Genomic DNA, 26,985 nt, shown 5'->3' with positions numbered 1-26,985 from the left:
AGTCATCGTTGCTGTAGAAGTCCGGCTCGCCCAGCACCAACGGGATATCGCTTGCGTCGGCACCAGGCTCGTCTGAAGCAGGCACAGGATAGAGATTTAGATTATCGCCATCGCCGTAGAGATTAAATGGGTCGCCGAACAATTTCCAGAAACTGGCCAGCAGCGCGTCGAAGACGTTGATGCCGTCGCCTGACTCGGCGCTTGCCTCGCTTGTCACGGGGTCGACGAGTTGACGCTTGGTCACCAAGCCTTGGACGAGGTTGGGGAACCACTCCCGGAACCCTTCTTCGGCGTCTATGGCTTCGCCGGATGCGCTGATGGTTCCGATGGCGGGGCCGGGGTAGACTTGAGCAGATGTACCGGTCGAAGACAAGATCCCTCTTCGTGCGTATCTGCGTGCTACAGCTGCGGTGGAATCTTCGGTGCGGTCATAAGTAGACGCAGGAGGATAGTGCGGCAGGCTTGGTGTTAGGCTAGACGCCGAAGCATACTTGATCAGCGATGCCATGTTGGAGCTGAGCTCAACCATCCGCCGAAGGAAGGCATCAAACTTTTCTCTTTCTGTCATGTCCCAGTAGCTTCTCTGCGGCGCGGAGTCACTTGCAGTCTGCGGAGAAGCCTCCGTGGATGTCAGTGTGGAGGCATCCGTTGATGCTTGCTTCTGCGTGTAGGAATCGTCCAACGTCTGCGCGGCAGCTTGGGCTTGGGCTTCGGCTTGGGCTTGAGCCTGCGCCTGGAGCTGTGCCTGTGCCAGCGCTTGGGCCTGTGCTTGAGCCTGTGCTTGAGCCTGTGCTTGAGCCTGTGCTTGAGCCTGTGCCAGCGCCAGCTGTTGATAGTAGGCATTCTCGTCACCGCCCGGGCGGTAGTATCTGGTCGTCTTGCCTGTCGCGGCTTGACGCTTGTCGTAGGCCGACCATCGTTTTTGGCGGGTTGCGCGTTTGTAAGCAGAGTCCGGGTCGTCATGGTCTTGTGAGTCTTGAGTTTTGTAGACATTCCTGTTCGAGTAGTCGATGCCATCCTCAGGGTAGGGGTCCAGGTCCTCGGTGTTGTGGTAGTGCGAGCCTGGGGGGTAGCCTGTGGTCTTGTGTTTGCAGTTCTCCGTGTGAACGTGCTCGGATGGCTGCGCTGAGTATTCTTTCTTCTGCTCGTGGTTTTCCGAGTACTCGGCCGCTAAGACAGTGTTCCTATGCGCGAGGCGACTTGGGGGCAGTGATGCTAGGTATGCTTCGAGCTCGTGTTCAAGTTCTGGATTCGAGCTACTTGGTTTTTTCGACTGCTGCGCACCTTGTTTTGGTGAGTTCTGCTCTGGCTGTTGGACCTGCTGCTGTTGGACCTGCTGCTGTTGGACCTGCTGCTGTTGGACCTGCTGCTGTTGGACCTGCTGCTGTTGCTTTTGCTGCGCTGGTTGCTGCTGTTGCTGCTGCTGCGCTGGTTGCTGCTGTTGCTGCTGCTGCGCTGGTTGCTGCTGTTGCGGCTGCTGCGCTGGCTGCTGCTGTTGCGGTACTGTACGAGAGTTACCACTGTACCCTGGCAAACACTCAGGGTAGTATCCCCCAGAACGAATCTTGGCTTCGCAACCGTCTGGCTTCGACGTACTTTGTTTTGGCGGAGTCCATTGGCCATTGTTACTGCCACCCCTGCTGGGCGCCGGCCACTGGCCGCTGTTGCTACCGCCGGCTCCGGTGTTGCTAGATGCTGGAGTCTTGCTGCCAGCATTCTTGGAACGTCTACCAGTGCACTGTCCCTTGCCGAAGCTGGGTTTCATGGAAGCGCTTTCGCCGTTGCCGAACGCAACCTGCTTGCCCGGGTTGTCGAATATAACATCAGTAGTCTCCTGGACCTTGCAGCTATTGATGTTCGCCAGATTCGCAACAAACAGCTCGGGATATCTAGCGAGAGCCTGTGCAGCAGAGGTCTGGGTGTCACGCTTGCCCCATCTCTTGTTAGTGATGTCGACGACGGCGCAGTTCATGTACATCTCTCTATTGCCGATCCTGTTGAACCTACATACTATCAGCGGCTGTCTTTCTCCTGCGGGACGGAGAAGATCGGGAGTGCTTACCATGTCCAAGCTAGCAAACACTTCTTCGCCGGCGGTATGTCGCGGGGCACTATATAGTCGTAGCTGTCGCTCATGGGACAGCCGCCCATGATGCTTTTCATGACGTGGAAGTCGTTCCCGCCATTACAGCTGAGGCTGATTTGGCAACTACCTCCGCCGTGCGTTGCGCTCCCTCGCAGCCTCAAGGTCTGTTTGCTGCCGGCTGCGTAGGTTGCAACCGTGTTCAGGGGCGTGTTGAGGTGATAGCCTTTGCAGGCAAAGTTGCTGCCGTCTGCGTTCAGTGGATTGAGATAGTTGTAGTCCAAGCTCTCGCCCGGACGCTGGGGGCTTTGGTGGGGGTCGTTAATGGGCGATGGGTCTGACATTTGCATGTGTGCGAGCGCAAGGGGGACGGCGCTCAGCGCAGCGATGATGGAAAGGGGAGCCATGGTGAGTATGGCCAGCATACAGTGGAGTGCGAGGATGCGCTGGAGGAGCAGAGGGCGTGCTGGAGGAGCAGAGGGCGTGCTGGAGAAGCAGAGCTGTCATGATGGATATATGGTCACAAGCAAGGGATGGCGGTGGCAGCTGGGCCAGTTGCGCGTCAAATTCCTGGTTGTCGCGTGGATCTGGTCAGGTCTCGGTAAGTCTGTCAACAACGGGCTGCAGTGAAGAATGGATGGCGCAGTGCGCGTGCAAATGCTGCAGTTCGAGCCTCACAGCTCCCTTGTCGCATTCCATTAGATATTTGTGCACCCCCAAAAGCTTCGCAAAGCTTGTAGCAAAGCCAGGAACGCCGCGGAATGCAATGCCCGTCGGCCGCCCCCTCAGCGCAGCGTCGATCGCTGCACCAGGCCCTCGTCGCCCTTTGTCTTTTTCCCGCCGCGGAAGTCGTTGGCGGTGGTGCCAGCATCGAGGCCCAGGTCGGCGGCCTCCTTTTCCGCGCGCTTCTTGCGGCTGCGCTCGGCGTGCGCGAGCAGGTACGGGCGGGCGAGCAGATATGCGCCGACGATGACGACGATGCGAACCCATCGCTGCGCCGTCATTTCCTCCCACGACTTGACCGAGTTGTTGACCAGGCGGTCCTTCCACTCGAAGAGGTTGGCGACGAGCGCGTTGAACGAGATTTCTTCGGCCATGGCTGCCAGTCGTGCGGACGGGACGGTGGTCGTGGATGGGTGGAGGAGTAGTTGGGTGTGAAGGGCGGGCTCGATTGGCGGGAGGATGCGTGTGATGTCACGGCGCACGCTTGCTGTTTGTATGCGGACGACACGAAGCAGGGGAGTCCGGCGGTGGAGAGCAAAGCGCAGTCCCACTACTGCTGGTAAATAACTCGTTCGGCAGAAGCCCGGCGGGCAATCCATGGGTGAGATCGATGGTGGATCGTGGCAGCCCTCCGCTCTCCTCCGCCATTGGCTGCCCACGACGCGTCGCGTCATTGCCCCATCTTCCTTTGCGTCCTCCTGGACGGCGACCGCACAGCAGCATGGCTTCCGTTGACGGCGAGGCCGCGGAGCGAGAAGAGGCAAGTCACTGCCTGCGAAAGTGCTGCGGTCCAGGCTGACTCGGTCCTCCACAGCGCCTCAAGTCGGCCCTCTGGTACTCCATTGGCCAATTCGTCGACGATGCTCTCCTCGCAGACGATCTGAACGCAACACCGCAATTTATTGGCGCCTTGACCGAGCTTGTATACACCCAGATCGGTACGCAGTCGCCTTTCTCAAAGCCCACAGCCCAGTAGCCGTCGAGACGTGCAACTGGACAGCCTGCGCACCATCCGCCTGACAAGTCACAGCAAACACATCCCGCGACCTCGAGACCTTCTCCCGCCATGCCGGCCGCAAAGCCATCAGCAATGATGACGTCATGCTGCTCACCCGGCGCAACGAAGCCCTCGAGGATGTTCTGCGCCAGGAGCTGGATCGGCTGAGGGCTGCAGAGGGCAGGGGAGAGCAGCAGCAGCCCGTCGCAACGGGCAAGAAGCGCGGACGGCCGTTTGGAGGCGGCAAAGGGAAAGGGAAGGCATAGCTGTACCTCAGACCTGACCTTGGGCCATGGTGTCTTTGGCGTGCAAGTTGACATGATACCCGTGAGCTTGAGTCGCTCACAGATAAGCTTGGACGGACGAAGACGCGGAGGATATGCATATCGACGAGTCCTCGTCCACAAACACTTCCCACACGGCTCTGCTGCCATGTACAAACAGCACCGCTGGTCTCCAGTCCATCTCATCTGCCCGCCCTCACCGCTCACGTGGGGTCAGCCACGCTGCCAACCGCAAAGAGCAGGCGGGACCTTGCCCCTCCTTCCACCAACGCTAGCGGTAATCGGCGAGCTCCTGCACGCGAGCAGCGGCGATTTCGAACGCGCCGCGGCCTGGCACCATGATAGCGATCAATTCCAGTCCTTCTCATTCGCTGCTCTCTTTCGCAAGACTAAGAGATCCGTCTAGCAGGGTCCAGCGAACCGCGGCGGAGCGCGCTTTGGGGTTGGACCGCGGCGTTCTCCACACACCTTGGAGCTGTGTCTACTTGGGTAGTCTAGACATCAATGCTGACTTTTGCCGTCACTCAGCTGTCGAGCTTTTGCTTTGATACTCGTCTTTGCTTTGACACTCGTCTTTGCTTTGACACTCGTCTTTGCTTTGACACTCGTCTTTGCTTTGACACTCGTCTTTGCTTGATACTCGTCTTTGCTTTGACACTCGTCTTTGCTTGGTACTCGTCTTTGTTGTTCCCTCTTCACTGTCCTCACTGTGTATAGCCCTGTATATATTGTAAGTGTGGCAAACATGGCGCCGGGACTCATCGAGACAGAATCGCGGCCAGCAGCGCCAGAGGAGTCGTTGCGCAGGCTCACCGAGGTTACACAGAGCTTCGATGACACGCTGAGGTTCTACTTGAACGGCACCAAGGTAACACTGGACAACGCGGATCCAGAAGTCACAGTGCTAGAGTATCTGAGAGGAATTGGACTCACGGGTACGAAGCTGGGATGTGCCGAGGGAGGGTGTGGTGCTTGTACTGTGGTATGCTATGGCGAAGCTCTTCGAAACCAGGCCGAGATCAGTCGCTAACGTCTTCTTCAGGTCGTCTCACAGCTCAACCCTACAACGAAGAAGATCTACCACGCCTCCGTGAACGCATGTCTGGCACCGCTGGTCAGCGTCGATGGCAAGCACGTCATCACAGTCGAGGGGATAGGCAACGTGAAGAGACCCCACCCAGCACAAGAGCGGATAGCAAAGGGCAATGGCAGCCAGTGCGGTTTCTGCACCCCAGGAATCGTCATGAGCTTGTACGCTCTCCTCCGCAACACCGACGCACCCACCGAGCACGATGTCGAGGAAGCCTTTGACGGCAACTTGTGCAGATGTACGGGATACAGGCCGATATTGGACGCCGCGCAAAGCTTCAGTGTCAAGACGGGGTGTGGCAAGGCAAAGGCCAATGGTGGAGGCGGATGCTGCATGGAGAAGAATGGCGCTGGCGGGGCCAACGGTGGGGGGTGTTGCAAGAGCGACGGCGACGACCAGCCTATCAAGCGTTTCACTCCTCCCGGCTTCATCGAGTACAAGCCCGACACCGAGCTGATCTTCCCGCCACAGCTTCACAGGCACGAATTCAGGCCACTAGCATTCGGCAACAAGAGGAAGAGATGGTACAGACCCACAACATTACAGCAGCTGCTGGAGATCAAGAACGCACACCCTTCGGCCAAGCTCATCGGTGGATCCACAGAGACACAGATCGAGATCAAGTTCAAGGGCATGAACTACAGTGCCTCGGTGTTCGTTGGCGATATTCCCGAGTTGCGCCAGTTCAGCTTCAACGACGACCACCTTGAGATTGGCGGAAATGTGGTGCTGACGGACCTCGAGCGGATATGCGAAGATGCTGTCGAGCACTACGGCAAAGAGAGGGGACAGCCGTTTGCTACTATCCTGAAGCAAATTCGCTACTTCGCTGGACGGCAGATCAGGAATGTGGGCACGCCTGCTGGTAACCTCGCAACGGCCAGTCCCATCTCGGATCTGAATCCAGTCTTTGTTGCGACCAACGCGACACTGGTAGCTAAGAGTCTGAAGGAGACGACGGAGATCCCCATGTCGACGTTCTTCAAGGGGTACAGGCAGACTGCTCTGCCCCCGGACGCTATCATCGCCGGCCTCAGGATCCCCGTGGCACAGGAGAAGGGCGAGTACATCCGCGCGTACAAGCAGTCGAAACGAAAGGATGACGACATCGCCATCGTCAATGCTGCGCTGCGGGTGAAGCTAGACGACGAAGACACTGTCAAGGACGTCAGTCTCGTCTACGGCGGTATGGCTCCAACTACAATCGTCGCGAAGAAGGCAACAGAGTTCCTCCAAGGGAGGAAATTTACCGACCTTCAAACCCTGGAAGGCGTCATGGCCAAGCTCGAGGAGGACTTCGACCTGCGATTTGGCGTGCCTGGCGGCATGGCGACCTACAGGAAGACTCTCGCCCTGGGTTTCTTCTACAAGTTCTACCACGAAGTGCTCGCTGGTCTGGATGCGAACGAGGCCGAGGTTGATACCCAGGCGATCGGCGAGATCGAGCGAGACATCAGTTCAGGCTGGAAAGACGGCAAAGCTGCCGAGGCATACAAGCAGAGCGAAGTTGGACAATCAAAGAACCACGCCGCTGCTCTGCAGCAGACCACCGGAGAGGCCCAGTACACTGACGATATCCCGCTGCAGCGCAACGAGCTGTACGGCTGTCTGGTCCTGTCAACGAAACCACACGCCAAGCTACTGAGCGTCGATGCGGAAGCGGCTCTTGAGTTCCCAGGCGTTGCTGCTTACGTGGACCACAAGGATCTCGCGACTCCCGAGTCAAACTGGTGGGGCGCACCAATGTGCGATGAGACCTTCTTCGCAGTGGACGAGGTCTTCACCGCAGGCCAGCCGATCGGTATGATCCTCGCGGACACAGCGAAGCACGCGGAGCAGGCGGCCCGAGCCGTCAAGATCGAGTACGAGGAGCTGCCGGCCATCTTCACCATCGAGGAAGCTATTCAGCAAGAGAGCTTCTTCCAGCACTTCCGTCACATCAAGAAGGGAGACGTGGAGAAGGCCTTTGAAGAGGCGGATCACGTCTTCACTGGCACAGCGCGCATGGGCGGCCAGGAGCACTTCTACCTCGAGACGCAGGCGTGTGTGGCGGTCCCGAAGCCTGAGTTTGGCGAGATGGAGATCTTCAGCAGCACTCAGAATCCGGCGGAGACACAGGCCTACGTGGCAAAGGTGCTCGGTGTATCTGCCAACAAGGTCAACGCTCGCGTCAAGCGCATGGGCGGTGGGTTCGGTGGCAAGGAAACGCGGTCGGTTCAGATCGCTGGTATTGTCGCGGTTGCGGCGAACAAGGTCAGGAGACCAGTTCGCTGCATGCTCAACCGAGATGAAGACATCTTGACATCTGGACAACGCCACCCCTTCCTTGCCCGCTGGAAGGTTGCGGTAAACAAGGACGGCAAGCTGCAGGCGCTTGATGCGGATGTCTTCAACAATGGCGGTTGGAGTCAGGATCTGTCCGGTGCTGTGGTTGAGCGTGCACTCTCCCACATCGATGGCTGCTATTCCATCCCCAACGTCCACGTCCGTGGAAGGGTCGCAAAGACAAACACGGTCTCCAACACTGCCTTCCGCGGCTTCGGTGGACCTCAGGGTATGTTCATCTGCGAAACCTTCATGGAGGAGATTGCCGACCACCTCAACATGCCCGCCGAGGAGCTGCGCCAGATCAACATGTACTCACCCGAGTCCAACATGATCACGCACTTCAACCAAGAGATCAAGGACTGGTACGTGCCCCTCATGTACAAGCAAGTGCAAGAAGAGTCTGAATACGCTCGGCGCCGCGCCGAGATCGAAGAGTTCAACAAGACACACAAGTGGAACAAGCGCGGTCTCGCCATCATCCCGACCAAATTCGGCATCTCCTTCACCGCTCTCTTCCTCAACCAAGCCGGCGCGCTCGTGCACATCTACCACGACGGCTCCATCCTCGTCGCCCACGGCGGCACGGAAATGGGCCAGGGACTGCACACGAAGATGACGCAGATCGCAGCCGAAGCGCTGCAGGTGCCGCTCGAAAGCGTCTTCATCAGCGACACGGCAACCAACACGGTCGCCAACGCGTCGTCAACTGCGGCATCCGCCTCGAGCGATCTGAACGGCTACGCCATCTTCAACGCCTGCGAGCAGCTCAACGAGCGCCTGCGGCCGTACCGCGCCAAACTCGGGCCCAGCGCGACCATGAAGGAGCTCGCGCACAGGGCCTACTTCGACCGGTGCAACCTCTCAGCGCAAGGATTCTACAAGACGCCGGACATCGGCTACGTCTGGGGCGCCAACACAGGACAAATGTTCTTCTACTTCACGCAGGGCGTGGCGGCCGCCGAGGTGGAAATCGACACTTTAACAGGTGACTGGACCTCGCGGCGCGCCGATATCAAAATGGACGTCGGCCGCTCCATCAACCCGGCCATCGACTACGGGCAGATCGAGGGCGCGTTTGTGCAGGGCCAGGGCCTGTTTACGACCGAGGAGAGCTTGTGGGTTCGTGCCTCGGGCCAGATTGCTACGCGCGGGCCGGGGAACTATAAAATCCCTGGGTTCAGGGATATTCCGCAGGTCTTCAATGTTAGTCTGCTCAAGGACGTGCAGTGGGAGAATCTGAGGACTATTCAGCGGTCTAGGGGTGTTGGTGAGTCTTGCCTTCTTTCTCCTTTCCGCGCAGCGAGCGTAGCGAGTCGTCGAGCCATCGAGCCGTTGACCTGCTGACTAAGCCTTTTCACTAACAACCCCCAGGCGAACCACCCCTCTTCATGGGCAGCGCGGTTTTCTTCGCGATCCGCGACGCGCTCAAGGCCGCGCGCAGAGAATTCGGCGAGGAGTCGGTGCTGCACCTCGTCAGCCCCGCAACGCCGGAGCGCATCCGCGTGTCGTGCGCCGATCCGATTCTGAAGCGCGCGTGGGTTGAGCCGCGTGAGGGGGAGAAGAGCTTCTTTGTTAGTATCTAGCGGGCGCCGGGGGTGGGAGTTGGGAATATCGAGACGGGGGTTTTGAAGTGTGCCTGTAGCGAGACGGAATGACCAGCATCGAGTCAATGCACAAGTGCGCGCAGAAGTGAGAATGAGTTCGCTACACGTATGATACAATCTCGCATGCTCTCCCTCGAGCAGCAAAACGCCTAGTTACATGCCATTTCTACTCGTACATGCTACGCCAGCTCACTGCGCCACAGCCTCGCCCCTCGCCAGCCGGAGCAGCTCGGCCTCGCGCCGCTCCGCGAGCAGCTTCTCCTTTACCAGCGCGCGATCCACCTCGCAGCGCTCCTTGAACGCGGCCGTGTCGGCCATCAGCTGCTCCTCCTCGGGCGTGGGGCGCAGCACACGGCTCTCGGGCAGGGCGGCGAGCAGGGCGTCGAGGATCTCGCTGGGCGCCTGGTCGCGGATGTTGATGGTGTGGGACGGGGCCGTGGCGTCGGGGGTGCTGGGGGGCGGCGAGGCGGCGGGGCTGCTCTGCGCGGGCGGACTGGCGACGGACGGGGCAGAGTTTTCGGCCGTGGTCGCGGCGCGCGTGTGGATGTGCAGCAGCGCAGGGCCGTCGGGCGAGGTGTGGCGGCTGATCTGGACGCGGACCGAGGGATTGCGGTATTTGATGCGCGGCAGCATTTCGCGCCAGAACTTCCTGGTGGTGTGTTAGTCTGCCACCAAGGCTGCTGCCGTGTGCGTTCCGCCTCTTGGCTGCTGGAGCGGCTCCAGTGGGCGGTGCAAGGGGAGTGTGCGTACCTCGCGCCTCGATGTCCGCCGTAGAGCTTGGTGTTGAACTCCATGCTAATCCTCTCCACCTCCTTGGGCAGCACCAACGCACCGGGCCCGCATCGTATCCACAGCAGCTATATCCCCACGTCAGCGTCTGTGTCCAGCGAAACCGGTTCGTTGCCGTTGCCAAAGGCCATCCGTCCGAGTCAGAGGGAAGCGTGGAGGGCTCTGGAGGCGCAAAGCATCTCATACCTTCTGGGGTGGGCGTCAGTAGCGATCAATCGAGGACTATGTTGGTTTGCACAGACGACCACCGTACCTCTTGCAGTTTCCGCGCGCGCGCTACTATGTTGACCATTTCGTGCTGTGTGGCCCTGGGCTCGCCGACACGGCGTCGAGAAATGTCCGCGCTGGTCACTCATCTATCTCCGCATTGCCGAAGATTTCGCGACTAGCGCCAATGCACATCAACGCTCAGACATCAACGTCAATTCAATACCATCTCGAAATTCAATTCACAGGCAAAGTGCTCGGTCGTTCAGATTCACATTATCCTAGCTACGTGAAACGCCATCGTCCCCGCGTTGTTCATCCTTGGCACGTCTTTTCGAAGAAGCCGAAGCTAATGCAGACGCAAAAACTGAGATTCCTAACAATCCAAGTCGTGTCCATGTACAGTAGTGGCAGTATTGGTTTCGTACTGCTGCTGTGTCTGCAGAGGCACCAGAGCTTAGCGAGCGGCCGCTGGTGCAGCAGCACCCTGGGCAGGGGCTCCCGGGTTCATGCGCTTGCTCCTGGTCATGCGTTAGTACTGCTTTAAAGCTGCTGCGGAAGCGAATTCCTTACATGAAGGTCCTGCTGAAGAACGAGATGAGGATCATGGGCAGCCAGGAGGGCATCTTGGAGAAGCCCCAGGTGACGTATCCGAAAGGAATGGCAAGGTTGTACTGCTGGAGGATGCCGTTGAAGGGGTGGAAAGGACCCTCGTAGGGAGCAATCTCGTCAATCTTGTTCTCAAGGACAAGCTCCTTGAACGTCTCGGTCGTGGTCGAGGTGCGGTTCAGGGGCTTGTAGCGGTACTCGGGAACGGGCGCAGACTGGTCAGCCAGCGGCTTGGGGATGCGGAACTTGATCAGAGAGGGCGCGCCAATAGACCACGAGTTGCAGAGGATGTTCTCCTTCTCGCAGTCGAGGTAGCCGAGCTTGGGCGACGAGGGCGCGGCGGCAACGATAGCGGTAGATGCCTGCTAGCGTTAGCATACGTATGATTAGGCGTGCAATGAGTACATACGTTCCATGCCTTCTCAGCAGGCCCGCAGAAACCGTAACATGTGCTGTTGCCGCCAGTGACAAAAATAAGCCACTCCTGTGTCGCCGGCGCGCTGACAGTGGGGTCCACCGTCAGAACCTCCTTCCAGTTCTCGAGCGTCAGAGGGTACTGGACTGCCGCGGCGGCCTTGGCTGCTGCCGCCTCGACGGGCGCAGAGGGCACTGATGGCGCCGAGGGGATCACAGCGGCCACAGACGCCGTCGCCTGGTTGAGGTAACCCTTCAGCTTGTCGAAGAGGGGAATCTGCTGCTCAGCGAGCGCGAGCGCCGGCAGGGCAAGGACAGCTGTTGTCGAGAAACGCATTGTGCTTGTGGGTGTCGTGGCAGAGGGTTGCGCGATGAAGCAGGGAAACTTATTGATGCGTGCGTCGCTGCCTGTGGTTCAGGGTCCAAGAAGATGACGTTTGCGGGGCGGGGCGCCGAAGGAGCGATGAAAGAAGCAACAATCTGCAACGAAGCAATTGGATGGAATTGATGCACCACGGTGAAAGCCTGACAGACTTGAATTATGGAGGCAGTACAGAGAAGGAGACGGAAACGTCGGCCACAATGCGATCGACAACACGCGTTCGTGGCTAGCGGGCCCAGAAGCCGCGAAATTGCTCAAGCTTGGGCCGGTCTGGGGCTGCATCTGTTATTCTCAACCCACACCAGCCTCGTCCCGTCCACTTCGATTCGCCGTCGCAGAGACAGCAACGTCTGATCGACCTTCACCGTCTTTCAGGGTACGACGGCATGGCAAGGGCAGGCAAGCCGGTCGAGGAGACACCTAGGAGGGAGCAGCCCGCCGCGAGTTTGAGCTACGACACCATCAACAACGCCTGGAGACTTCATCCTGTCCGCTCGTCTCGTCTTCGAGTACGTTATCTAATCTCGATCTCGGTGAATGCGTAAGCCTCCAACACGAGTGCAGAGCCCATAGAATGCCAAGATCCTCAGGGGCCTTACCTCCCCAGGACCATGTAGACTTTGGAAGGGAAGGTGTCATAGATTCGAACTGGACGTGTTGGACTGTACTTTTCAGATCAGTATTGATCCCAACACGGAGATGAAGAGGTCGTAGTCGACGGTTCCGGACTCGTTTGTCAAGCTGATGAGCATCAACCCATGATGAATCAAGCTGCATTGCACGCCCAACAGGCAGGTTACGAGAAATGATCTTGCGCATACGGCCAGATGGATGTGAACACACAACGGGAGCCGCGCAATTGCAGTCGCTATTATTGCGAATCACATGCTCAAAAGAAAGCCAGACAAGCGACATGCACAGTTGAATCCGGAACGGCGGTCAAGATCGTATGCTTGTCGACATGAGCGAAGAAGCCTCCGACGGAGTTCAGCGCCAGGTCCAGCGCCAGGTCCAGCACTTATCCTATTTGCTCAATCGCAGGATACCAGAGATGTTTACGCAATGGTGTAGCACCTCTTTGCGCGAGTGCCGCACACTAGTCAGCGGAGCACCATAGCACGACTGTACCGGTACGCATTTAGCCATGACACAACAGCAACGGCGCATACATACGGCGCCTGTACCTTGGTGCAACGCATGATTTGCTTGGACTAAATATCCGTTACAGGTCTCGGGACTAGTCGATCAGAAGTGCGCGACTGTGCGGTGGCTCGTATGGTGTAAAGGCTGTGCAACTGCGCGCGACCGTTGAATACGAGGTAGATTTTCGATGTGCAGGAACGACGGGTGTGGTTTTTCCGTTACGCGCCCAGCTGCAGGCACCGTTACAAGCACGTTCATGTTGACACGCCCGAGTTTAGTGAGCTTACCGCAAAACGGGTGTCGACAACAACGGAAATTGTGAAATCAATGACAAGGTTGTTAAGAGAGAGGAGAAACCTATGGGATCTCTAGGCTGTGATGTTGCCTTGCAACAGCGCCGCATGAAGTCACATCAAAGTGACATGCGAGTACATATTTGTTGCATAGGACACTTGCGCCGGGTTCATCGCATTTGTACATTGCAATACTCGAGATCAGTCCGTCATTACATAATGATTATCTAACAATGGCCGCCTTTATGTCGTTCGCCATGTGTGACTGCAATGCAGGACAGGCCATGCAAGTCGCCGTGTGGCGTGCATATCGCTAAGACTGATGGTCGAAATATCGTAGCTTTGGTGGTAACGCAAGGTCCCGGCACAGATGGCAGTCGTAGCAGGTGCTTGACTGTGGAGGATAATATTCTGTTAGTCGTCTTGTACGCTATGCTGTGCATGCCCGGAAACTTTTCCAAGCCAATGCAAACGTGAAGTGGAGTATGTCGCTGGTGTGAAACAATTGACGCTCACGTGCTGTCTTGGGAGAAACTGCAGTGAAGTAAAACCAGGTGTCTGGGTCGTGGGTACAACAGCAGCTGCTAGAAAGTAGAATGGTGCCCTGAAATTCCCTGTTCAAGCTGCATGTATGAAGTCGTGTGACTGGCTGACGTTGTTCCATTAGTCTACCATGATACCTATCTTGGATGCGAGAGGTGCATAATCATGCAACACCAGCGCCTCTCCACCAGACGGTGGCGCCCAGAACAAAAACAACGACCATGGCGTCGCTGACAATTGTGGTGTAAATAACGCCATAACGGCCAATGGTTCTGATATAGCCGCCATATGGGGGTGGAAGGAAACCTGCCACGGTGCTCAGGATTCCACTTCCTTGCAATTGACCCTTCTCGATGAAATAACGTGTCGACTGCATGATGACCTCGAAAGTAGCAAATAAATAAAAAAAAAGCGCAAAATCTTGCCTGGGCCTGCTTTCGACGGCCCAGTCTTCGTCGATGGTAGACAGCGCAGTATTACGGGACAGCTTCGATCCAGTAAAGGGTGTCTGCAGGACAATGTAGATGGCAAGGCTCAGCGAGAACAGAGAGTGTAAAAGACGCCAGATCCAGGCTGAGGATTGCTCTGGTGAGGGTTCTGGTGCAGTAGCACCACCACCCATGGCCGAGAACATGTTGGCCAAACCCGGAGGTAGATCACCTGGGCCGCCTGGCTGTCCTTGAGCGCCTGGCATCCCACCTGCCCCAGAGCCCATCATTTGCTGAAGCATGGCCATCATGGGGTCCTGAGACGGATCGCCTTGCCCCGAGGGGGACGGCGGGAAAGCACCCGTGGCGTTGCCATCGAAAGCAAAAGGGGAAGGCAGGCGTGGTTGAGATGCGGGCGTGTAGTGATGCTGCGAGATATCTATCTCATCTGGGTCTGGCGTTGCTGTTCCAGACAATGCTCGAGGCGTTGGGGCCGGGGAAGGTTGGACTAGGAAGCAGTAAGCCGTTGTGCACGTACTATCAAAGTTGTGCATGTCACAAAGGCGGCAATGCAGGCGCGCATATACGCGCCAACAGAGATTGGCTGGATCAGTAGGCCGTACATACCGGGTAGATCCTTCTGGATTTCACTTAGATCTTTCGGAGGGCCACCTTGCAGTGCCGAGATCTGTTGCAGGCGAGACGCACCGCTTTTCGCAGCAAGGCGCTCTCTGCGAAGACGCGCCTTCTGCTGTGCGGGCGACTCGTCGGCAGGGGCTGATGAAGCAGCGGGGAAGTCGGTCATTTTTGCGTGGTTTTGTGGCGCAGGCTGTGCTGCGGCGGTCGGGCGACGAAGAATGGTCAAGGTGGAACTGTTTGTTTGGAGGTGAGCTGTGAGCTGGCGGGGCCAAGCGATGTCATCAGGGAAACGGCGACAGCTAGCGCGGAAGGGACCTGTGGATCAGCACCCAATCGAGAAGCTAGTTTGGACCCACTTTGCATCGCGCTTGCCTCGACTTCACGTCTGCGTAACTGACACGACTTGGGAATCGGCCCTCTGTCACTCTCTTTCTCGATTCGTGTTGCATCGGCTTGGTCACACACTGTCTGCAATGATCCGCAGCCGCCGCTCCCGCTCGGCCATTGGCGTCCTTAAACTAATAGTACGCGAGAATCCAATCTACCTGTACTTTTTCCAGATCAGCGGCTTCACCGCATGTCCCGGATGCTCAAGGTTTCCACTTATGCAACTTTTGCTTTTCCCGCAACCTTGCAACGGCGCCTATCGTTTCCGGAACGGACTATATTGTACCACATAAACACATGGCCCAATGACCGCCCCCTGCGGTGCATGGGAAACCACAGTTTACCGGGACTCCACTAACCATGGGCCTGGGTTGAAGCGTCGAAACAGCATCGGCGGGCTTTTACCCATGCATTGACATTCGCAGATACGCAGCATCGACGACGGCGACAGTATCGTCTGTCACAATGTTCCTTCCGTACGAGGCCGAGGCAGGGCTTCTGCTTTGGTCTGTCACTATGAGCTCGCTACGAGGGCAACGACACACCGAATCAGTCTGATCCAATCGTCCGGAGAGCTGCCGGCGTCGCTCCCGTCGGAGATAACCTTAAAAATAGCTAGCTTTGTTGTCGTTCGACAAGAGCAGGTACTACGTTGTCATTCCTTGCTCCGCGGGTTCACTGGCAATTGCTCTCAACACATCTCTAGATCTTTAGCATCATGTCCTATGACGCTAGTCCTTGTCCATTGCCAGTCAGAATCGGGTATAGGTAGGCTCAGAGAAATTTGACCTCGGTTTTTTGTCCAGCACCGCGAGCCAAATACATGTGCGATGTTTCGCGAAAAGTAAGCCCCTTCATATCCGCCGGGTCCGACAACCGACTCGACTCTTTCACTACCTACTAAGGCACCATGGTGGGTCGCGTCTATTGTGCCACAACAGGCTCTAGACGGGAGCTCAAAACTCTCTACTCCGCTTTATTCGAATTTGCAACATATATGCTGGCTTGCCCACTGCACAAGGAACCAACACCCTTACTTCTCCGTCCTCGAATTGAGTTTGACGTTTGATGATCGCCTGAATTGCAGTCACTATGTTCCTCTCAACTATCAGAGCACAATGTCTGGCATTGCGTCCAAACTCCCTAGTTCTCCCACACTTGACTACACAATACAGGTCTTTATCGACATCTACCGAGAAAGAGCCGTATTGGCAGAAAATCGAGCCCTGGAAAGACGTTACGGCAGAGGACTTCAAGTCCTATCGATGGCAGGTGCGTTCATCTCCTTTGAACGGTCATGGAGAAGCCATATGTTGACTCTTGTGTAGCTTGCAAATACCGTACCCGACACGCGAAGACTACATCGTTTCTTGTCGGATGTTCTTCCGCCGGTACTTGGTACCTCGAAAAACCGTCTGCTCAGCAAAATAAGGACAAGGGAGCAGTTCATCGAAGACGCGACTGCTGCGCTAAAGTTGGCGCCAATGGCGATCAGATTGACCCCGCATCTCCTATCAGTTATCGACTGGGAAAACCCGCTAGATGATCCGATTCGTCGACAGTTTCTCCCATTGGCAAGTGGGATTGTTCCGGATCACCAGAAGTTGACGCTCGACTCACTCAACGAGCAGGACGACTCACGTACGATCATTTAGTGCTTCTTCTTTACCGATTCTGATTTCAGACAGCTGTACCTGGCCTAGTCCACCGCTACCCTGGAAGGGCTTTATTTCTTGGTGAGTTCTTCCAAAGTCCACGTCCTACCATTCTACCTGGGGATGCTTCGTCTTTTGAACAGGCTTCTAACCTTCATAGCAACATCGATCTGCCCAGTGTACTGCCGATTTTGTACTCGCTCCTACGCTGTGGGAGCCAACACAGAGACCGTTTCGAAGTCACCACAGAAGCCTAGTCGGCGGCGGTGGGAGGTCGTTTTCCAACACATCGAGAATGATCCAAGCCTTCATGACATCGTCGTCTCTGGCGGTGACGCCTACTACCTGCAACCTGAAGATCTTCGAGAGATAGGCGAACGGTTGGTGAATATCACTCCACTTGTGATCAGCGTCTGACCTTTATTAGGCTACTCAGCATCCCTCATATTCAGCGTATTCGTTTCGCCTCGAAAGGCTTGGCTGTGGCTCCGTGTCGCATTGCTGACGAAACTGATCCATGGACCAACGTTCTCATTGAACTTTCGAACAAAGGCCGAGACATGGCCAAACAAGTGTGCCTGCACACGCACATCAACCATGTCAACGAAATCACGTGGGTCACACGTGAAGCTGCCAATCGTCTGTTCAAGCATGGTGTGATTGTACGCAACCAGTCGGTGCTGCTGAAGGACGTCAACGACACCAAGGAGGCCCTTTCTAACCTGATCGAGGCGCTTGCCAGCATGAACATTCAGCCTGTAAGTGCTTCTTTCTTCCCTCTATGTCACTCAATCACCTTCAGTACCCCATGAGCTTTCTCATAGCACTGTATTGACAAATTACAGTATTACATCTACCAGTGCGATATGGTACGTGGCATCGAAGACTTGCGCACACCCCTGCGAACGATCCTGGACCTTGATAAGGAACTACGCGGCACGCTCTCTGGATTCATGATGCCATCTTTCGTTATCGATCTTCCGGGCGGTGGCGGTAAGCGTCTCGTCAGTACATGTGAGTCGTACGACGAAACCACGGGCGTTGCGGTATACAGAGCTCCCGGCTTACCCGGCAAAAAAGGCACTCAGACTTACGAGTACCATGACCCTAAGCCAGTCTCAGACGATGTTCTCGAAGAGTTGCGTCAGGAGCAGGAGCAAGCTCTCGAGCAGAATTTGACTCTGCAAGACCTCGTCAGTCCTGTAGCTCCGCCGAGGCCATCCATGCCGCTTCGACGTCCACCATTCGACTTCGACATCGCCGTTCCGCGGAAGCGTACTCCTGCCAGCATCCGGCGCACAGCTGTCAAGCCGGAGGCGTTAGCTTTGCAACTCAGCACCACCAACTATCAGCCTTCATCTTCCGCGGCCGCGGCTTAGAGCATCTGCCGTCATTTGACGATGCGACCGCGTCGTTGACACGCATGCGCTGCCACACCCAATAAGCCCGCCTCAACATGCGTTTGTCTTTTTCCAAAGTTACATATCGCCATTTATTTTCTTCTGAGGCCATCAGGATATACAAAAGTGTGTCAACAGACCGGATTGCCCAGAATCGCATCGGATGTACAAAGGCCTGAGATTGCATTGTCAGATCTCAAAAGTTTCTTTTCATTTGGGAGGGGCATCAGCGTCGCATCATTTTCGATACCCACCTCGGTTTCATCAGCATATCGAGATAAGAACAAGCTTGCCGACGGAGCACAGACTGTTTCCTTTCCTGCGTTCGTTTGGCGTCGGGTACGACTGCACATCATCGGCTGGCTCCTCATTCAGAAGTGGTCTCCCATAAAGTAACAGCCATGTACAATGGTCTAAGGTTTGTTCTATGCATCTACAAGAACTATCTCTCATATCGCCTCGATCTAACAGCGATCGCGATTCATCAGTTCGTCTTGCTCCTAGTCTTCCATCAATCCCTCTCCTCAGCCATGCCCATATTCTGTTTCGTTCCCACCCCACCCCCAATCCCATCTATCCTCACGGCCCCCCCCCCGCCTACAAATCCTTTACCATATGCACAACCCTAATCCCCTCTCCATTAGGACACTTGACCACGTCCTCCCTACCACTCCTAATATATCCACACCTCTCATACAACGCCACCCCCGACAAGGTCGCTCCCATCTCCAGCCTCTCGAACCCGGCTGTCTCTTCGTTACCCTCGGCTGCACGCGCTTCGCAGTGCCGCATCATCATCGTCCCCAACCCTTGGCGTGCGAATGAGGGCGAGGTGAAAATTGCCCGAATTGATGCCCGGTCGGTGCTGGGGTCGCGCTTGGCAGGCATGCGGAGGGAGGAGGGCGCGTTGTTCCCGCCGTACAAAGTTTGGCGGAAGGACCAGCCGCCACAGGCAGCGATTTTTGAAGGGGACGAGCGGGGGTGGAGGATGTAGTATGTTCTGGGTGTGGTCAGGATCGATTCAATGCTTGTTAGTCCTTCATGCGTATGGGGGCTGCATGCGCTCCTGGTAGTCTAGAGTTCCTATGCTCTTCTGTGTATTCTTATTCTTCGATTGAATTTGCGCTTGAATGATTGGATGTTTCTCTCAAGTCTTCCGCTGCTTGCTCATGTTCGATTTTCTTGTCTCATCAACGCGAAGCTTGCTCTCGGCCTCATTCCTAGCGCCGAAGTGACGATTCTCATGGCACCACGCGTTCTTCTTCACTTGGGACATGCACTGAAAGTAGTAATGAGATATTGTGGCACCTACTGATCGCGTATCAACACTGTATCTGGACCGAAGAGAAACCCTATCGACCCATCGAGCTCCGCATCTGTGTAATACCCTTTCCCAAGCGCTCGCAACGACTCCCCAATCATCTGCTGCAGCGCTGGTATGTCGTCCATTGTTGCTGGACGGAAGGCGTATTTGTTAGTCGCTTCCTGCGCTTTGGCGTCGGCGATTGGGTCATGGAGAGCCATTGCGTGTGAAGTGTATTTTGCACCTTGTGTGGTCCCTTTGAGGTAATAGTAATTACGGAGCGATTTTTGGATTGGATTCGTTAAATTTCGAGTCGCCTAGATAGTTCAGCGTAGCGCGCAACGTTCATCTTGAGGGTGAGTCTTGGTGTTGAAAGTGGGACACCGGATCAATCGGCCCTTTCCGTCCGTGGCTTCCCGACGGAAAGAGCGGATCTCCTAGAAGCCTCGCGCGCCCTTATCTTGACATTGGATGGTAGAGAAGTGCTGCAATGATGTCCTGTGCTCAGCTGCTGCGAAAGAGCTGGATGCCCTGAGCATACGCCCGTCGGCCTTCAATCTGTGAGCAGTACCTATTCAGTTCTTCGAGTTTCAGGCGCAAGTCTCTTGGGCATTACTAGATTTCCCGTTGTCTTCTCCCCATACCGCCAGCGTAGTGTCATCTGTTGCATTCTGTGGCCTTCACATGCGGATGTTTTGGAGCTGCTCGCTTGAGCTAAGGCATCCAGCGCACGACGAACCTCCGGACTGACGTCCCAGGTAGCGACTGAAGTAAAGTTCCACTCGTTTGCCTCTCGAAATGCGGCCATAAAGAGTGCTGTCATGATGCCTCGCCTCTTCCCACCCTCCTGGATGGCGTTGTGTGCATGCTGGATGGACAAATACCGGCCCCGAAAGTCATGCTGCCAATATAACCACGCTTCGTCTCCAAAGGCTGTGCCGCGTTTCTCAGGGGGCTCGTCGTGCCACTGGTCGTCCATGTAATCGGACAATGCGTGTTAATATCTCACTAGACCTGCTGTTGAAAGGGTGAATAGTCTGCTTTCCTCGACCCCAACATTGGTGTAACGAGCCTCGGCTCGAAGCCCTTCGACGTCTTGAGCGCACAAGTCTTAGACGTCTGCGTCGCTCAAAGATCGTAATTCCGGGTCAGCGTAAGGGCCCAAGATATCTTGCAGCCACGGAGTGCTGCTGAATAAGGTCTCGGTGTTAGGCAATGTGGTCCAATCCACCTTCTCATAGAACCTCGTGCTGCCGCTATAGAGCACACTAACAGCGGCCCTGTCAAGCCAACGCTCTTCGCTCTTGAGCACGTACGAAGTCGGGCCGTGGCCGCAATAAAGGAGAGACCTGTACACTAACGTGACGCAACAACCTTTGACCCCACGAGTGCCTCCCAGACTCAAGAGCAAGTCCCTGTGTATGGTCTTACAGGCTGAGAATATCTGATCGTGATGGTCCTGTCGGCAGCGACCCCATATACTACAACCACCATTGCCAGCCATATGCTGCTCACCCTCATTTTCTTCTCTTGCAGTGACCTCATTTCGTCGAGGGCTGAACCCCAGGCGCTTGCTGACAGGGTATAGCATTCGACTTTCGTTGAGCAGTTGCCTCTCCGAGGAGGGCCGAGATCTGGCTGCCATTCTTCATCACGGTGATCGTGTATGGTTCACCAGTAATGCTGTTAACTGCCGACGCGCTGCTCGTTTAACGTCGTTGCAGACCTTGCGGTTGTACAGCGCGGATGCGCGGATGCGTGCGGAGCCCACGGGGTCCGATCGCTTACCTGAAGAGGAATAGTTTCTTCATCATCGAGTGCGGAGAATGCGGGGCAAAGATGTTTGAGCAGCACTTCCCTGTAAGCTTTGAGATATTCAAGTCAAAGACTCTTGCACCGATTTCGCACAAGACTGATTGCACAGTGGCGCGTGTGAAGCGACAAGAAGACCAGGAAAGTGTCAGGTGCGGAGCAATTGTTGTGATCGTCTACGGACCATCCCTAGTATCCACCACTTTCACGTTGACGCTGTAGATCACGCTTTGTGATGATCGACGTCTAATGATAGCAGCCCTGTTGCACGACACTGTACTAGACTCGTACAAACCTGCTACATGGTCTTCATTCTGTGACCGGAGACGCCTCTCTAGCATGGCGCTCTAGTTTCACTCCACATGCCGAGCCCGCAATTCCCGTAGTCATATGTAAAGCATCTCTTCCATCCTTCGTATCTATAGTCGCAGGCGTCTTCTTGAACTGCGCTTTTCTCTCATTTTTAGGCAACATGCCGTCGCTCTATCTTGTTGCAGCCATCGGGCTTGCCCTAGTCGGTTACATAGTCAAGGTATAGAAGTATGCGTCCACGGTTTGAGCGCAACTAAGTACGGCCGTAGATCGTTTTGACAGGTCAGCGGTCACCTCTTGCGAAGCTGCCAGGCACATGGCACTCGACGTACACCAATCTTGCCTTACGCTTCCACATCCTATCAGGACGACGGATATTCTACGTGGATGCTCTCCACCAAAAGTACGGCGACGTTGTTCGGATCGCACCAAATGAAGTCTCCGTGGCGGATATCGCGGGCGTTTCTCAGATTCACAAGATCGGCTCTGGCTTTCTGAAGGCAGACTTTTACACAAAGCTCACACCTACCCGCGAGCCAGGAATTTTCGCCATGCAGAACCCTCACGATCATGCAGCCCGGCGGAAGCTGTTTGCCCGTGCTTTCAGTAACTCAAGCATGAAGGGCACCTGGGAGTCCGAGATCAGACGCAAGACTGCACTCGCGGTCAGTCAGATCAAGAATGCTGCGTCGCGACCCGGGAAAGGAGCTGACGTTATGAAATGGTGGACGCTAATGGCGACGGATGTGATCACACATCTGAGTTTTGGAGAGAGCTTTGGCATGCTTGAGCAGGGCAAGGTACTATTTCTTACCTATTGAGGTTGGTGAAACGGTTCAGCTGACAACGTTCTAGCAAACACCCTACATCGATGCACTCCAGGCAGCATTACTTGGTGGTGTACTGCGCGCCGAGTTTCCTCTCGTGCACTCCATGCTTCGGTACATCCCCTTGAAGAATGTGCAAAAGATGGTCACAGCCGACGACGTTGTGTATGAGTATGGCGCTCTTGCCATACAGAACATGCGCAGCAGCCAAGGCAACAATTTAAATCTCTTTGGCCAGATGGTGGCGGCTTGCGACGATTACGAAAAAGCAGCGCTCACCGACAGTTCGGTCCGCGAAGAGGCCGGGAATCTGATCGTCGCCGGATCTGACACCACTGCTGTGACTTTGACCTACCTAGTCTGGGCCGTTCTGAAGGACTCTGCGCTGCAAGCTCGCTTAGAGGAAGAGGTAGCTGGACTGAGTGATCAGCTGGACATGGCGGAGCTCGAGAATGCGCCCCTGCTCAATAGTGTGATCGAAGAGACCCTGAGACTGTATGGAGCTGCACCAGGAGCCCTGCCGCGCATCGTACCAAGTCAAGGAATGATCGTCGCTGGCCATCAGCTCCCTGCTGGTACTGAGGTTAGCACCCAGGCCTACACACTCCATCGGGACCCTAGAATCTTCCAAGAGCCGCTCCGGTAAGTAATCTCGGTCTCGTACTCGGACATTGGTATCTAATGTGCTTCACAGCTTCGACGGCAACCGCTTCATGGACAAGACGAAACTCTCGGCTCAGCAGAAAGCTGCGTACATGCCTTTCGGAGGCGGTTCTCGGGTATGTCTTGGTATCCATCTCGCATACATGGAGCTTCGACTCGCGACAGCTCTGTTCTTCAAGCAGTGTCGTGGCGCAAGATTGGGCGGCGCGATGCGAGACGACATGATGGAGTTTGACAACCGCTTCCTGATCGCGCCAAAAGGCCACTGTTGTTACGTGCAGCTGTCATAGATCCGGTCACGTCCGGGCTGAAGAATAAAAGGCTTACCTGATGAAGTGTTTCTCATTGTGTAATTTTCTGAAGTTTGTCGTGGCGGGTGGAAATGATGATCAAGCGGGGAAGCTCTCCGAAGGCCTCCACATCGGCACTGCCATCTTTGGCTAGGGCGCCAGCCTCGTGACGGTCATATGAGCCCGATACGTGCCCTATGCTTCTCACATTCCACCTGTACCCCGGTCGTCCACATTTCATCCCCGGGTCCTTCTCCCGCCCGCCTGCTTTTCATGTATCCGAACGTTGCTGTGCCTGGATAGTCCCCGCATGTCTAGCTCCGTTGGGAACCCCTTCCGCCCTGTCACTCGCACTAAACTCCGCACCGGACTTTCGGTTGACGCTTGTCCATGGAGATTCACAATTCCACCAACATGAGACTCTCACGACGACGGGAGCCTCGCGAACCCAGGTGCTCACCGTCATGGCACTCGCATTAGTGCGAGCTGCACAATTTGCGCATGCCGTCTTTTTGAGGTTCTCGCGAGGTACAAAGGCCACTCCATGGCCGATCACACAACGGTATCGCTCTAAGCTTCGACTTTGAACGTTTCAACCACCGGCAAAGATGCGCTCTATCAACAGCCTATCATGGCTGTCTGTTCTGGCGTCTCTGACTACCTCCATCCCCGCCATCAATGCTCAGAACAACTCCGTTGGGCAATGGCCACTCCACGACAACGGCTTGAATGACGTTGTACAATGGGACCACTACAGCTTCAAGGTCAATGGCAAGCGGCTGTTTGTCTTCTCTGGAGAGATTCATTACTGGCGCATTCCCGTGCCCGAAGTCTGGGAGGATATCCTTGAGAAGATCAAGGCTGCTGGCTTCACCGCGTTTGCATTCTACGGAAACTGGGGCTACCACAGCGCGAACAACGGAACTGTCGACTTCGACAGCCCCGCTCACGACTTCACCAAGCTCTACGAGATTGCAGAGCGTGTCGGTCTTTACGTTATCACGCGCCCGGGCCCTTACGTCAATGCTGAGGTAATCCATTCCTTAAGAATGTCTTGATCAATACTGATAATCTCAGGCCAATGCTGGTGGATTCCCCCTTTGGCTCACCACAGGTGCTTATGGCAAGCTCCGTGATGACGACCCGCGCTACCTCAAGGCTTTGGAGCCTTACTTCTCTGAGTTCTCAAAGCGTGCTGCCGAGCACGGTGTGACCAAGGGCGGCAACAACCTCGTCTTCCAGATCGAGAACGAGTACGGCCAACAATGGAAGGATACAGTCAAGAAGATCCCGGATCTGCCCTCGGGTCGCTACATGGACGCTCTCGAGAAGTTGGCTCGCGCGAACGGTATCGATATCCCTATGATCCACAACGACCCCAATTTGAACACCAAGAGCTGGTCGAAGGACTTTGGCCCTGGTGCTCTCGGCAACGTCGATGTTGCCGGTCTCGACAGCTACCCGTCTTGCTGGTCCTGCAACCTGGATGAATGCACGGGCACCAATGGAAAATATGTCGCTTACCAGACCATCAACTACTACGACCACTTCGTTGAAGTTTCAAACACACAGCCTCGTTTCTTCCCTGAGTTCCAAGGTGGCAGCTACAACCCCTGGGGCGGACCTGAGGGCGGCTGCCCTGGTGACATTGGCGCAGACTTCGCCAATCTGTTCTACCGCAACTTGATCTCGCAGCGCTCTACTGCTCTGTCACTCTACATGATGTTCGGAGGCACCAATTGGGGCGCCTTGGCATGCCCTGTTGTTGCTACTTCCTACGACTACAGCTCGCCCATCAGCGAGAACCGCAAGATCGACAGCAAGTTCTACGAGACCAAGAACCTGGCTCTATTCACTCGTGTTGCTGAGGACTTGACGGTCACCGACCGCGTTGGCGACTCTACCAGCTACACTACTAACTCCGCTGTGAAGGCCAGTGAGCTCCGCAACCCCGAGACCAACGGTGCTTTCTACGTCACTATCCACGACTACTCCCCATCTGGAACCAGAGAGGAATTCAAGCTCAAGGTTAGCACCTCTATTGGTAACCTGACCATTCCTCAGACTGGCTCTATTGTCCTGAACGGCCACCAGTCGAAGATTCTCGTGACCGACTTCGCTCTCGGCAAAAACACTCTGACCTACTCGACTGCTGAGGTTCTCACGTACTCTATCGTCGATGGAAAGCCTATTGTGGTCCTCTGGACTGGTGCTGGCGAATCTGCTGAGTTCCACATCAAGGGCGCAAAGAAGGGCTCCGTGGCTCAAAATGGCCAGGCTGCCAACGCCACTGTCAAGGCCGACCGCTTTGGTATCTCTGTCAACCTCCCTGCTGTCAACGGCCAGAGCGTTTATGAGTTCAACAACGGCGTCAAGGTCATCGTTGTTGACAAGCCTACCGGTTACCTCTTCTGGGCTCCTAACCTGTCCAAGGACCCCGTTGCTCCCGTGGATCAGTCCATTATCGTTGGAGGCCCGTACCTCGTCCGTCACGTTGCCACCGAGAACGGCATCTTGGCCCTCAAGGGTGACATCCTGAAGTCTACCGACATTGAGGTTTTCGCTTCCAAGAGCTTCAAGAAGCTCTCCTGGAACGGTCAGGAGCTCAAGACTCACCGCACTGCCCACGGCAGTCTGAAGGCCAGCGTCAAGGCCTTCAGCGGCTCTATTAAGCTTCCGGAGTTGACCAGCTGGAAGATCGCCGACGGTCTGCCCGAGAAGCAGCCCAGCTATGATGACTCTGGTGCAGCTTGGGTCGAGGCTAATCACGTCACCACTTCCAACCCTACCAAGCCTGCGACGCTCCCCGTCCTGTACGTCGACGAGTACGGCTTCCACAACAGCTTCCACCTCTTCCGCGGATACTTTGACGGCGCTGCTACCGGTGTCAACCTGGCGCTTCAGGGAGGTCTTGCTTTTGGCTGGACTGCCTGGCTCAACGGCGAATTCATCGGTTCTTGGTACGGTAACACAACCGCCGGCCAGGGCAACCAGACTCTCTCCTTCAACAACGCCACCCTGAATGCTAACGGAACCAACGTCCTGCTTGTCGCGCAGGACAACTCCGGCCACGACCTGCGTGGTGGTGCTACAGACCCCCGCGGTATCCTCGGCGCCAGCCTCGTTGGCGGCGGCAACTTCACGAAGTGGAAGATCGCCGGTGAGGCCGGTGGTGAGTCCAAGCAGCTCGACCCCGTCAGAGGTCCGCTAGCCGAGGGCGGTCTGACAGCCGAGCGTCTGGGCTGGCACCTTCCCGGGTTCGACGACTCGAAATGGAACACCTCCTCGCCGTCAACCGGCTTCAGCGGCGCCACAATCAACTTCTATCGGACCGTTGTCCCGCTCGATGTGCCCGCCAACGTTGACGCTTCTTTTGCTTTCGTCCTCAATGCACCCGCCAGTAAGCAGGTGCGCGTCCAGCTCTTCGTGAACGGCTACCAGTATGGCCGCTTCAACCCCTGGGTCGGCAACGAGATCAAGTTCCCCGTTCCTGCCGGTGTGCTGAACTATGCCGGCGACAACGTCATTGGTCTTTCTGTGTGGTCGCAGTCTAAGGGCGACGCAAAGGTCGATGTCAAGATTGTGCAGGAGTACGCCGTCGAGAGTAGTTGGGAGTCGAGGTTCGATTCCGAGTACCTCCGGCCGGGCTGGACTGAGGAGAGGCTGGCGTATGCTTAGATGACGAGGTAGATGTAGATAAGAATAATGTTTGAAATGTAATTTCTACGCAAAAAAGGTGAACTTCGCGATGTGATGGTGTCGTGAGAACGCACTGCATTA

At 55.9% G+C, this 26,985-nt stretch overlaps 14 protein-coding genes across 14 annotated transcripts; 5 read left to right on the top strand and 9 right to left on the bottom strand.

Annotated features, from left to right (window-relative positions):
• Window positions 1–1,688: 1,688 nt before the first annotated feature.
• On the bottom strand, window positions 1,689–2,508 carry M421DRAFT_103607 (lytic polysaccharide monooxygenase; the record flags this gene model as incomplete). Its single annotated transcript, XM_033586918.1, has 3 exons — window positions 1,689–1,717; window positions 1,750–2,003; window positions 2,063–2,508. 3 exons carry the CDS (start codon window positions 2,506–2,508, stop codon window positions 1,689–1,691), a joined length of 729 nt encoding a protein of 242 aa, XP_033444928.1.
• Window positions 2,509–2,868: 360 nt separating this feature from the next.
• M421DRAFT_8544 (uncharacterized protein) lies at window positions 2,869–3,405 on the bottom strand (the record flags this gene model as incomplete). Its single annotated transcript, XM_033597575.1, has 1 exon — window positions 2,869–3,405. The coding sequence occupies one exon, from the start codon at window positions 3,403–3,405 to the stop codon at window positions 2,869–2,871; it is 537 nt and encodes a 178-aa protein (XP_033444927.1).
• A 122-nt stretch (window positions 3,406–3,527) lies between these two features.
• On the top strand, window positions 3,528–4,069 carry M421DRAFT_103606 (uncharacterized protein; the record flags this gene model as incomplete). Its single annotated transcript, XM_033586917.1, has 3 exons — window positions 3,528–3,566; window positions 3,621–3,744; window positions 3,837–4,069. The coding sequence occupies 3 exons, from the start codon at window positions 3,528–3,530 to the stop codon at window positions 4,067–4,069; spliced, it is 396 nt and encodes a 131-aa protein (XP_033444926.1).
• Window positions 4,070–4,587: 518 nt separating this feature from the next.
• On the top strand, window positions 4,588–9,274 carry M421DRAFT_424561 (xanthine dehydrogenase/oxidase). The gene is made up of 3 exons (XM_033593787.1): window positions 4,588–5,069; window positions 5,130–8,772; window positions 8,877–9,274. The coding sequence occupies exons 1-3, from the start codon at window positions 4,833–4,835 to the stop codon at window positions 9,086–9,088; spliced, it is 4,092 nt and encodes a 1,363-aa protein (XP_033444925.1). The 5' UTR covers window positions 4,588–4,832; the 3' UTR covers window positions 9,089–9,274.
• Window positions 8,969–10,217, bottom strand: M421DRAFT_424559 (uncharacterized protein). Its single transcript, XM_033593786.1, has 3 exons — window positions 10,152–10,217; window positions 9,860–10,087; window positions 8,969–9,758 (listed from the first exon to the last, which is right to left on the bottom strand). The coding sequence occupies exons 2-3, from the start codon at window positions 9,901–9,903 to the stop codon at window positions 9,299–9,301; spliced, it is 504 nt and encodes a 167-aa protein (XP_033444924.1). The 5' UTR covers window positions 9,904–10,087; window positions 10,152–10,217; the 3' UTR covers window positions 8,969–9,298.
• A 118-nt stretch (window positions 10,218–10,335) lies between these two features.
• M421DRAFT_424558 (uncharacterized protein) lies at window positions 10,336–11,732 on the bottom strand. The gene is made up of 3 exons (XM_033593785.1): window positions 11,124–11,732; window positions 10,679–11,076; window positions 10,336–10,626 (listed from the first exon to the last, which is right to left on the bottom strand). Exons 1-3 carry the CDS (start codon window positions 11,463–11,465, stop codon window positions 10,563–10,565), a joined length of 804 nt encoding a protein of 267 aa, XP_033444923.1. The 5' UTR covers window positions 11,466–11,732; the 3' UTR covers window positions 10,336–10,562.
• Window positions 11,733–11,918: 186 nt separating this feature from the next.
• M421DRAFT_273979 (uncharacterized protein) lies at window positions 11,919–12,590 on the bottom strand. The gene has a single exon (XM_033588828.1). It carries the CDS (start codon window positions 12,423–12,425, stop codon window positions 11,973–11,975), a length of 453 nt encoding a protein of 150 aa, XP_033444922.1. The 5' UTR covers window positions 12,426–12,590; the 3' UTR covers window positions 11,919–11,972.
• Window positions 12,591–13,520: 930 nt separating this feature from the next.
• On the bottom strand, window positions 13,521–14,538 carry M421DRAFT_273993 (uncharacterized protein). Its single transcript, XM_033588829.1, has one exon. It carries the CDS (start codon window positions 14,469–14,471, stop codon window positions 13,653–13,655), a length of 819 nt encoding a protein of 272 aa, XP_033444921.1. The 5' UTR covers window positions 14,472–14,538; the 3' UTR covers window positions 13,521–13,652.
• Window positions 14,539–16,035: 1,497 nt separating this feature from the next.
• On the top strand, window positions 16,036–17,977 carry M421DRAFT_71803 (kama family protein; the record flags this gene model as incomplete). Its single annotated transcript, XM_033596823.1, has 6 exons — window positions 16,036–16,215; window positions 16,272–16,584; window positions 16,632–16,679; window positions 16,759–16,978; window positions 17,026–17,356; window positions 17,444–17,977. The coding sequence occupies 6 exons, from the start codon at window positions 16,036–16,038 to the stop codon at window positions 17,975–17,977; spliced, it is 1,626 nt and encodes a 541-aa protein (XP_033444920.1).
• Window positions 17,978–18,560: 583 nt separating this feature from the next.
• Window positions 18,561–19,668, bottom strand: M421DRAFT_424553 (acyl-CoA N-acyltransferase). The gene is made up of 2 exons (XM_033593784.1): window positions 19,311–19,668; window positions 18,561–18,998 (listed from the first exon to the last, which is right to left on the bottom strand). The coding sequence occupies exons 1-2, from the start codon at window positions 19,520–19,522 to the stop codon at window positions 18,596–18,598; spliced, it is 615 nt and encodes a 204-aa protein (XP_033444919.1). The 5' UTR covers window positions 19,523–19,668; the 3' UTR covers window positions 18,561–18,595.
• Window positions 19,669–19,796: 128 nt separating this feature from the next.
• On the bottom strand, window positions 19,797–20,498 carry M421DRAFT_424552 (uncharacterized protein). Its single transcript, XM_033593783.1, has 2 exons — window positions 20,064–20,498; window positions 19,797–19,861 (listed from the first exon to the last, which is right to left on the bottom strand). The coding sequence occupies exons 1-2, from the start codon at window positions 20,278–20,280 to the stop codon at window positions 19,806–19,808; spliced, it is 273 nt and encodes a 90-aa protein (XP_033444918.1). The 5' UTR covers window positions 20,281–20,498; the 3' UTR covers window positions 19,797–19,805.
• On the bottom strand, window positions 20,349–21,019 carry M421DRAFT_273905 (uncharacterized protein). Its single transcript, XM_033588827.1, has one exon. The coding sequence runs from the start codon at window positions 20,944–20,946 to the stop codon at window positions 20,413–20,415; it is 534 nt and encodes a 177-aa protein (XP_033444917.1). The 5' UTR covers window positions 20,947–21,019; the 3' UTR covers window positions 20,349–20,412.
• Window positions 21,020–21,585: 566 nt separating this feature from the next.
• On the top strand, window positions 21,586–23,205 carry M421DRAFT_95216 (cytochrome P450 3A17; the record flags this gene model as incomplete). The annotated part of the gene is made up of 4 exons (XM_033598288.1): window positions 21,586–21,645; window positions 21,695–22,225; window positions 22,281–22,894; window positions 22,947–23,205. 4 exons carry the CDS (start codon window positions 21,586–21,588, stop codon window positions 23,203–23,205), a joined length of 1,464 nt encoding a protein of 487 aa, XP_033444916.1.
• Window positions 23,206–23,428: 223 nt separating this feature from the next.
• Window positions 23,429–26,925, top strand: M421DRAFT_424548 (glycoside hydrolase family 35 protein). The gene is made up of 2 exons (XM_033593782.1): window positions 23,429–24,236; window positions 24,283–26,925. Exons 1-2 carry the CDS (start codon window positions 23,814–23,816, stop codon window positions 26,881–26,883), a joined length of 3,024 nt encoding a protein of 1,007 aa, XP_033444915.1. The 5' UTR covers window positions 23,429–23,813; the 3' UTR covers window positions 26,884–26,925.
• The last annotated feature ends 60 nt before the right edge of the window (window positions 26,926–26,985 follow it).

This window comes from Didymella exigua, assembly GCF_010094145.1.
Source record: "Didymella exigua CBS 183.55 unplaced genomic scaffold M421scaffold_36, whole genome shotgun sequence".
Taxonomy (NCBI): domain Eukaryota; kingdom Fungi; phylum Ascomycota; class Dothideomycetes; order Pleosporales; family Didymellaceae; genus Didymella; species Didymella exigua.
This window is presented reverse-complemented; position numbering and strand designations above follow the sequence as displayed.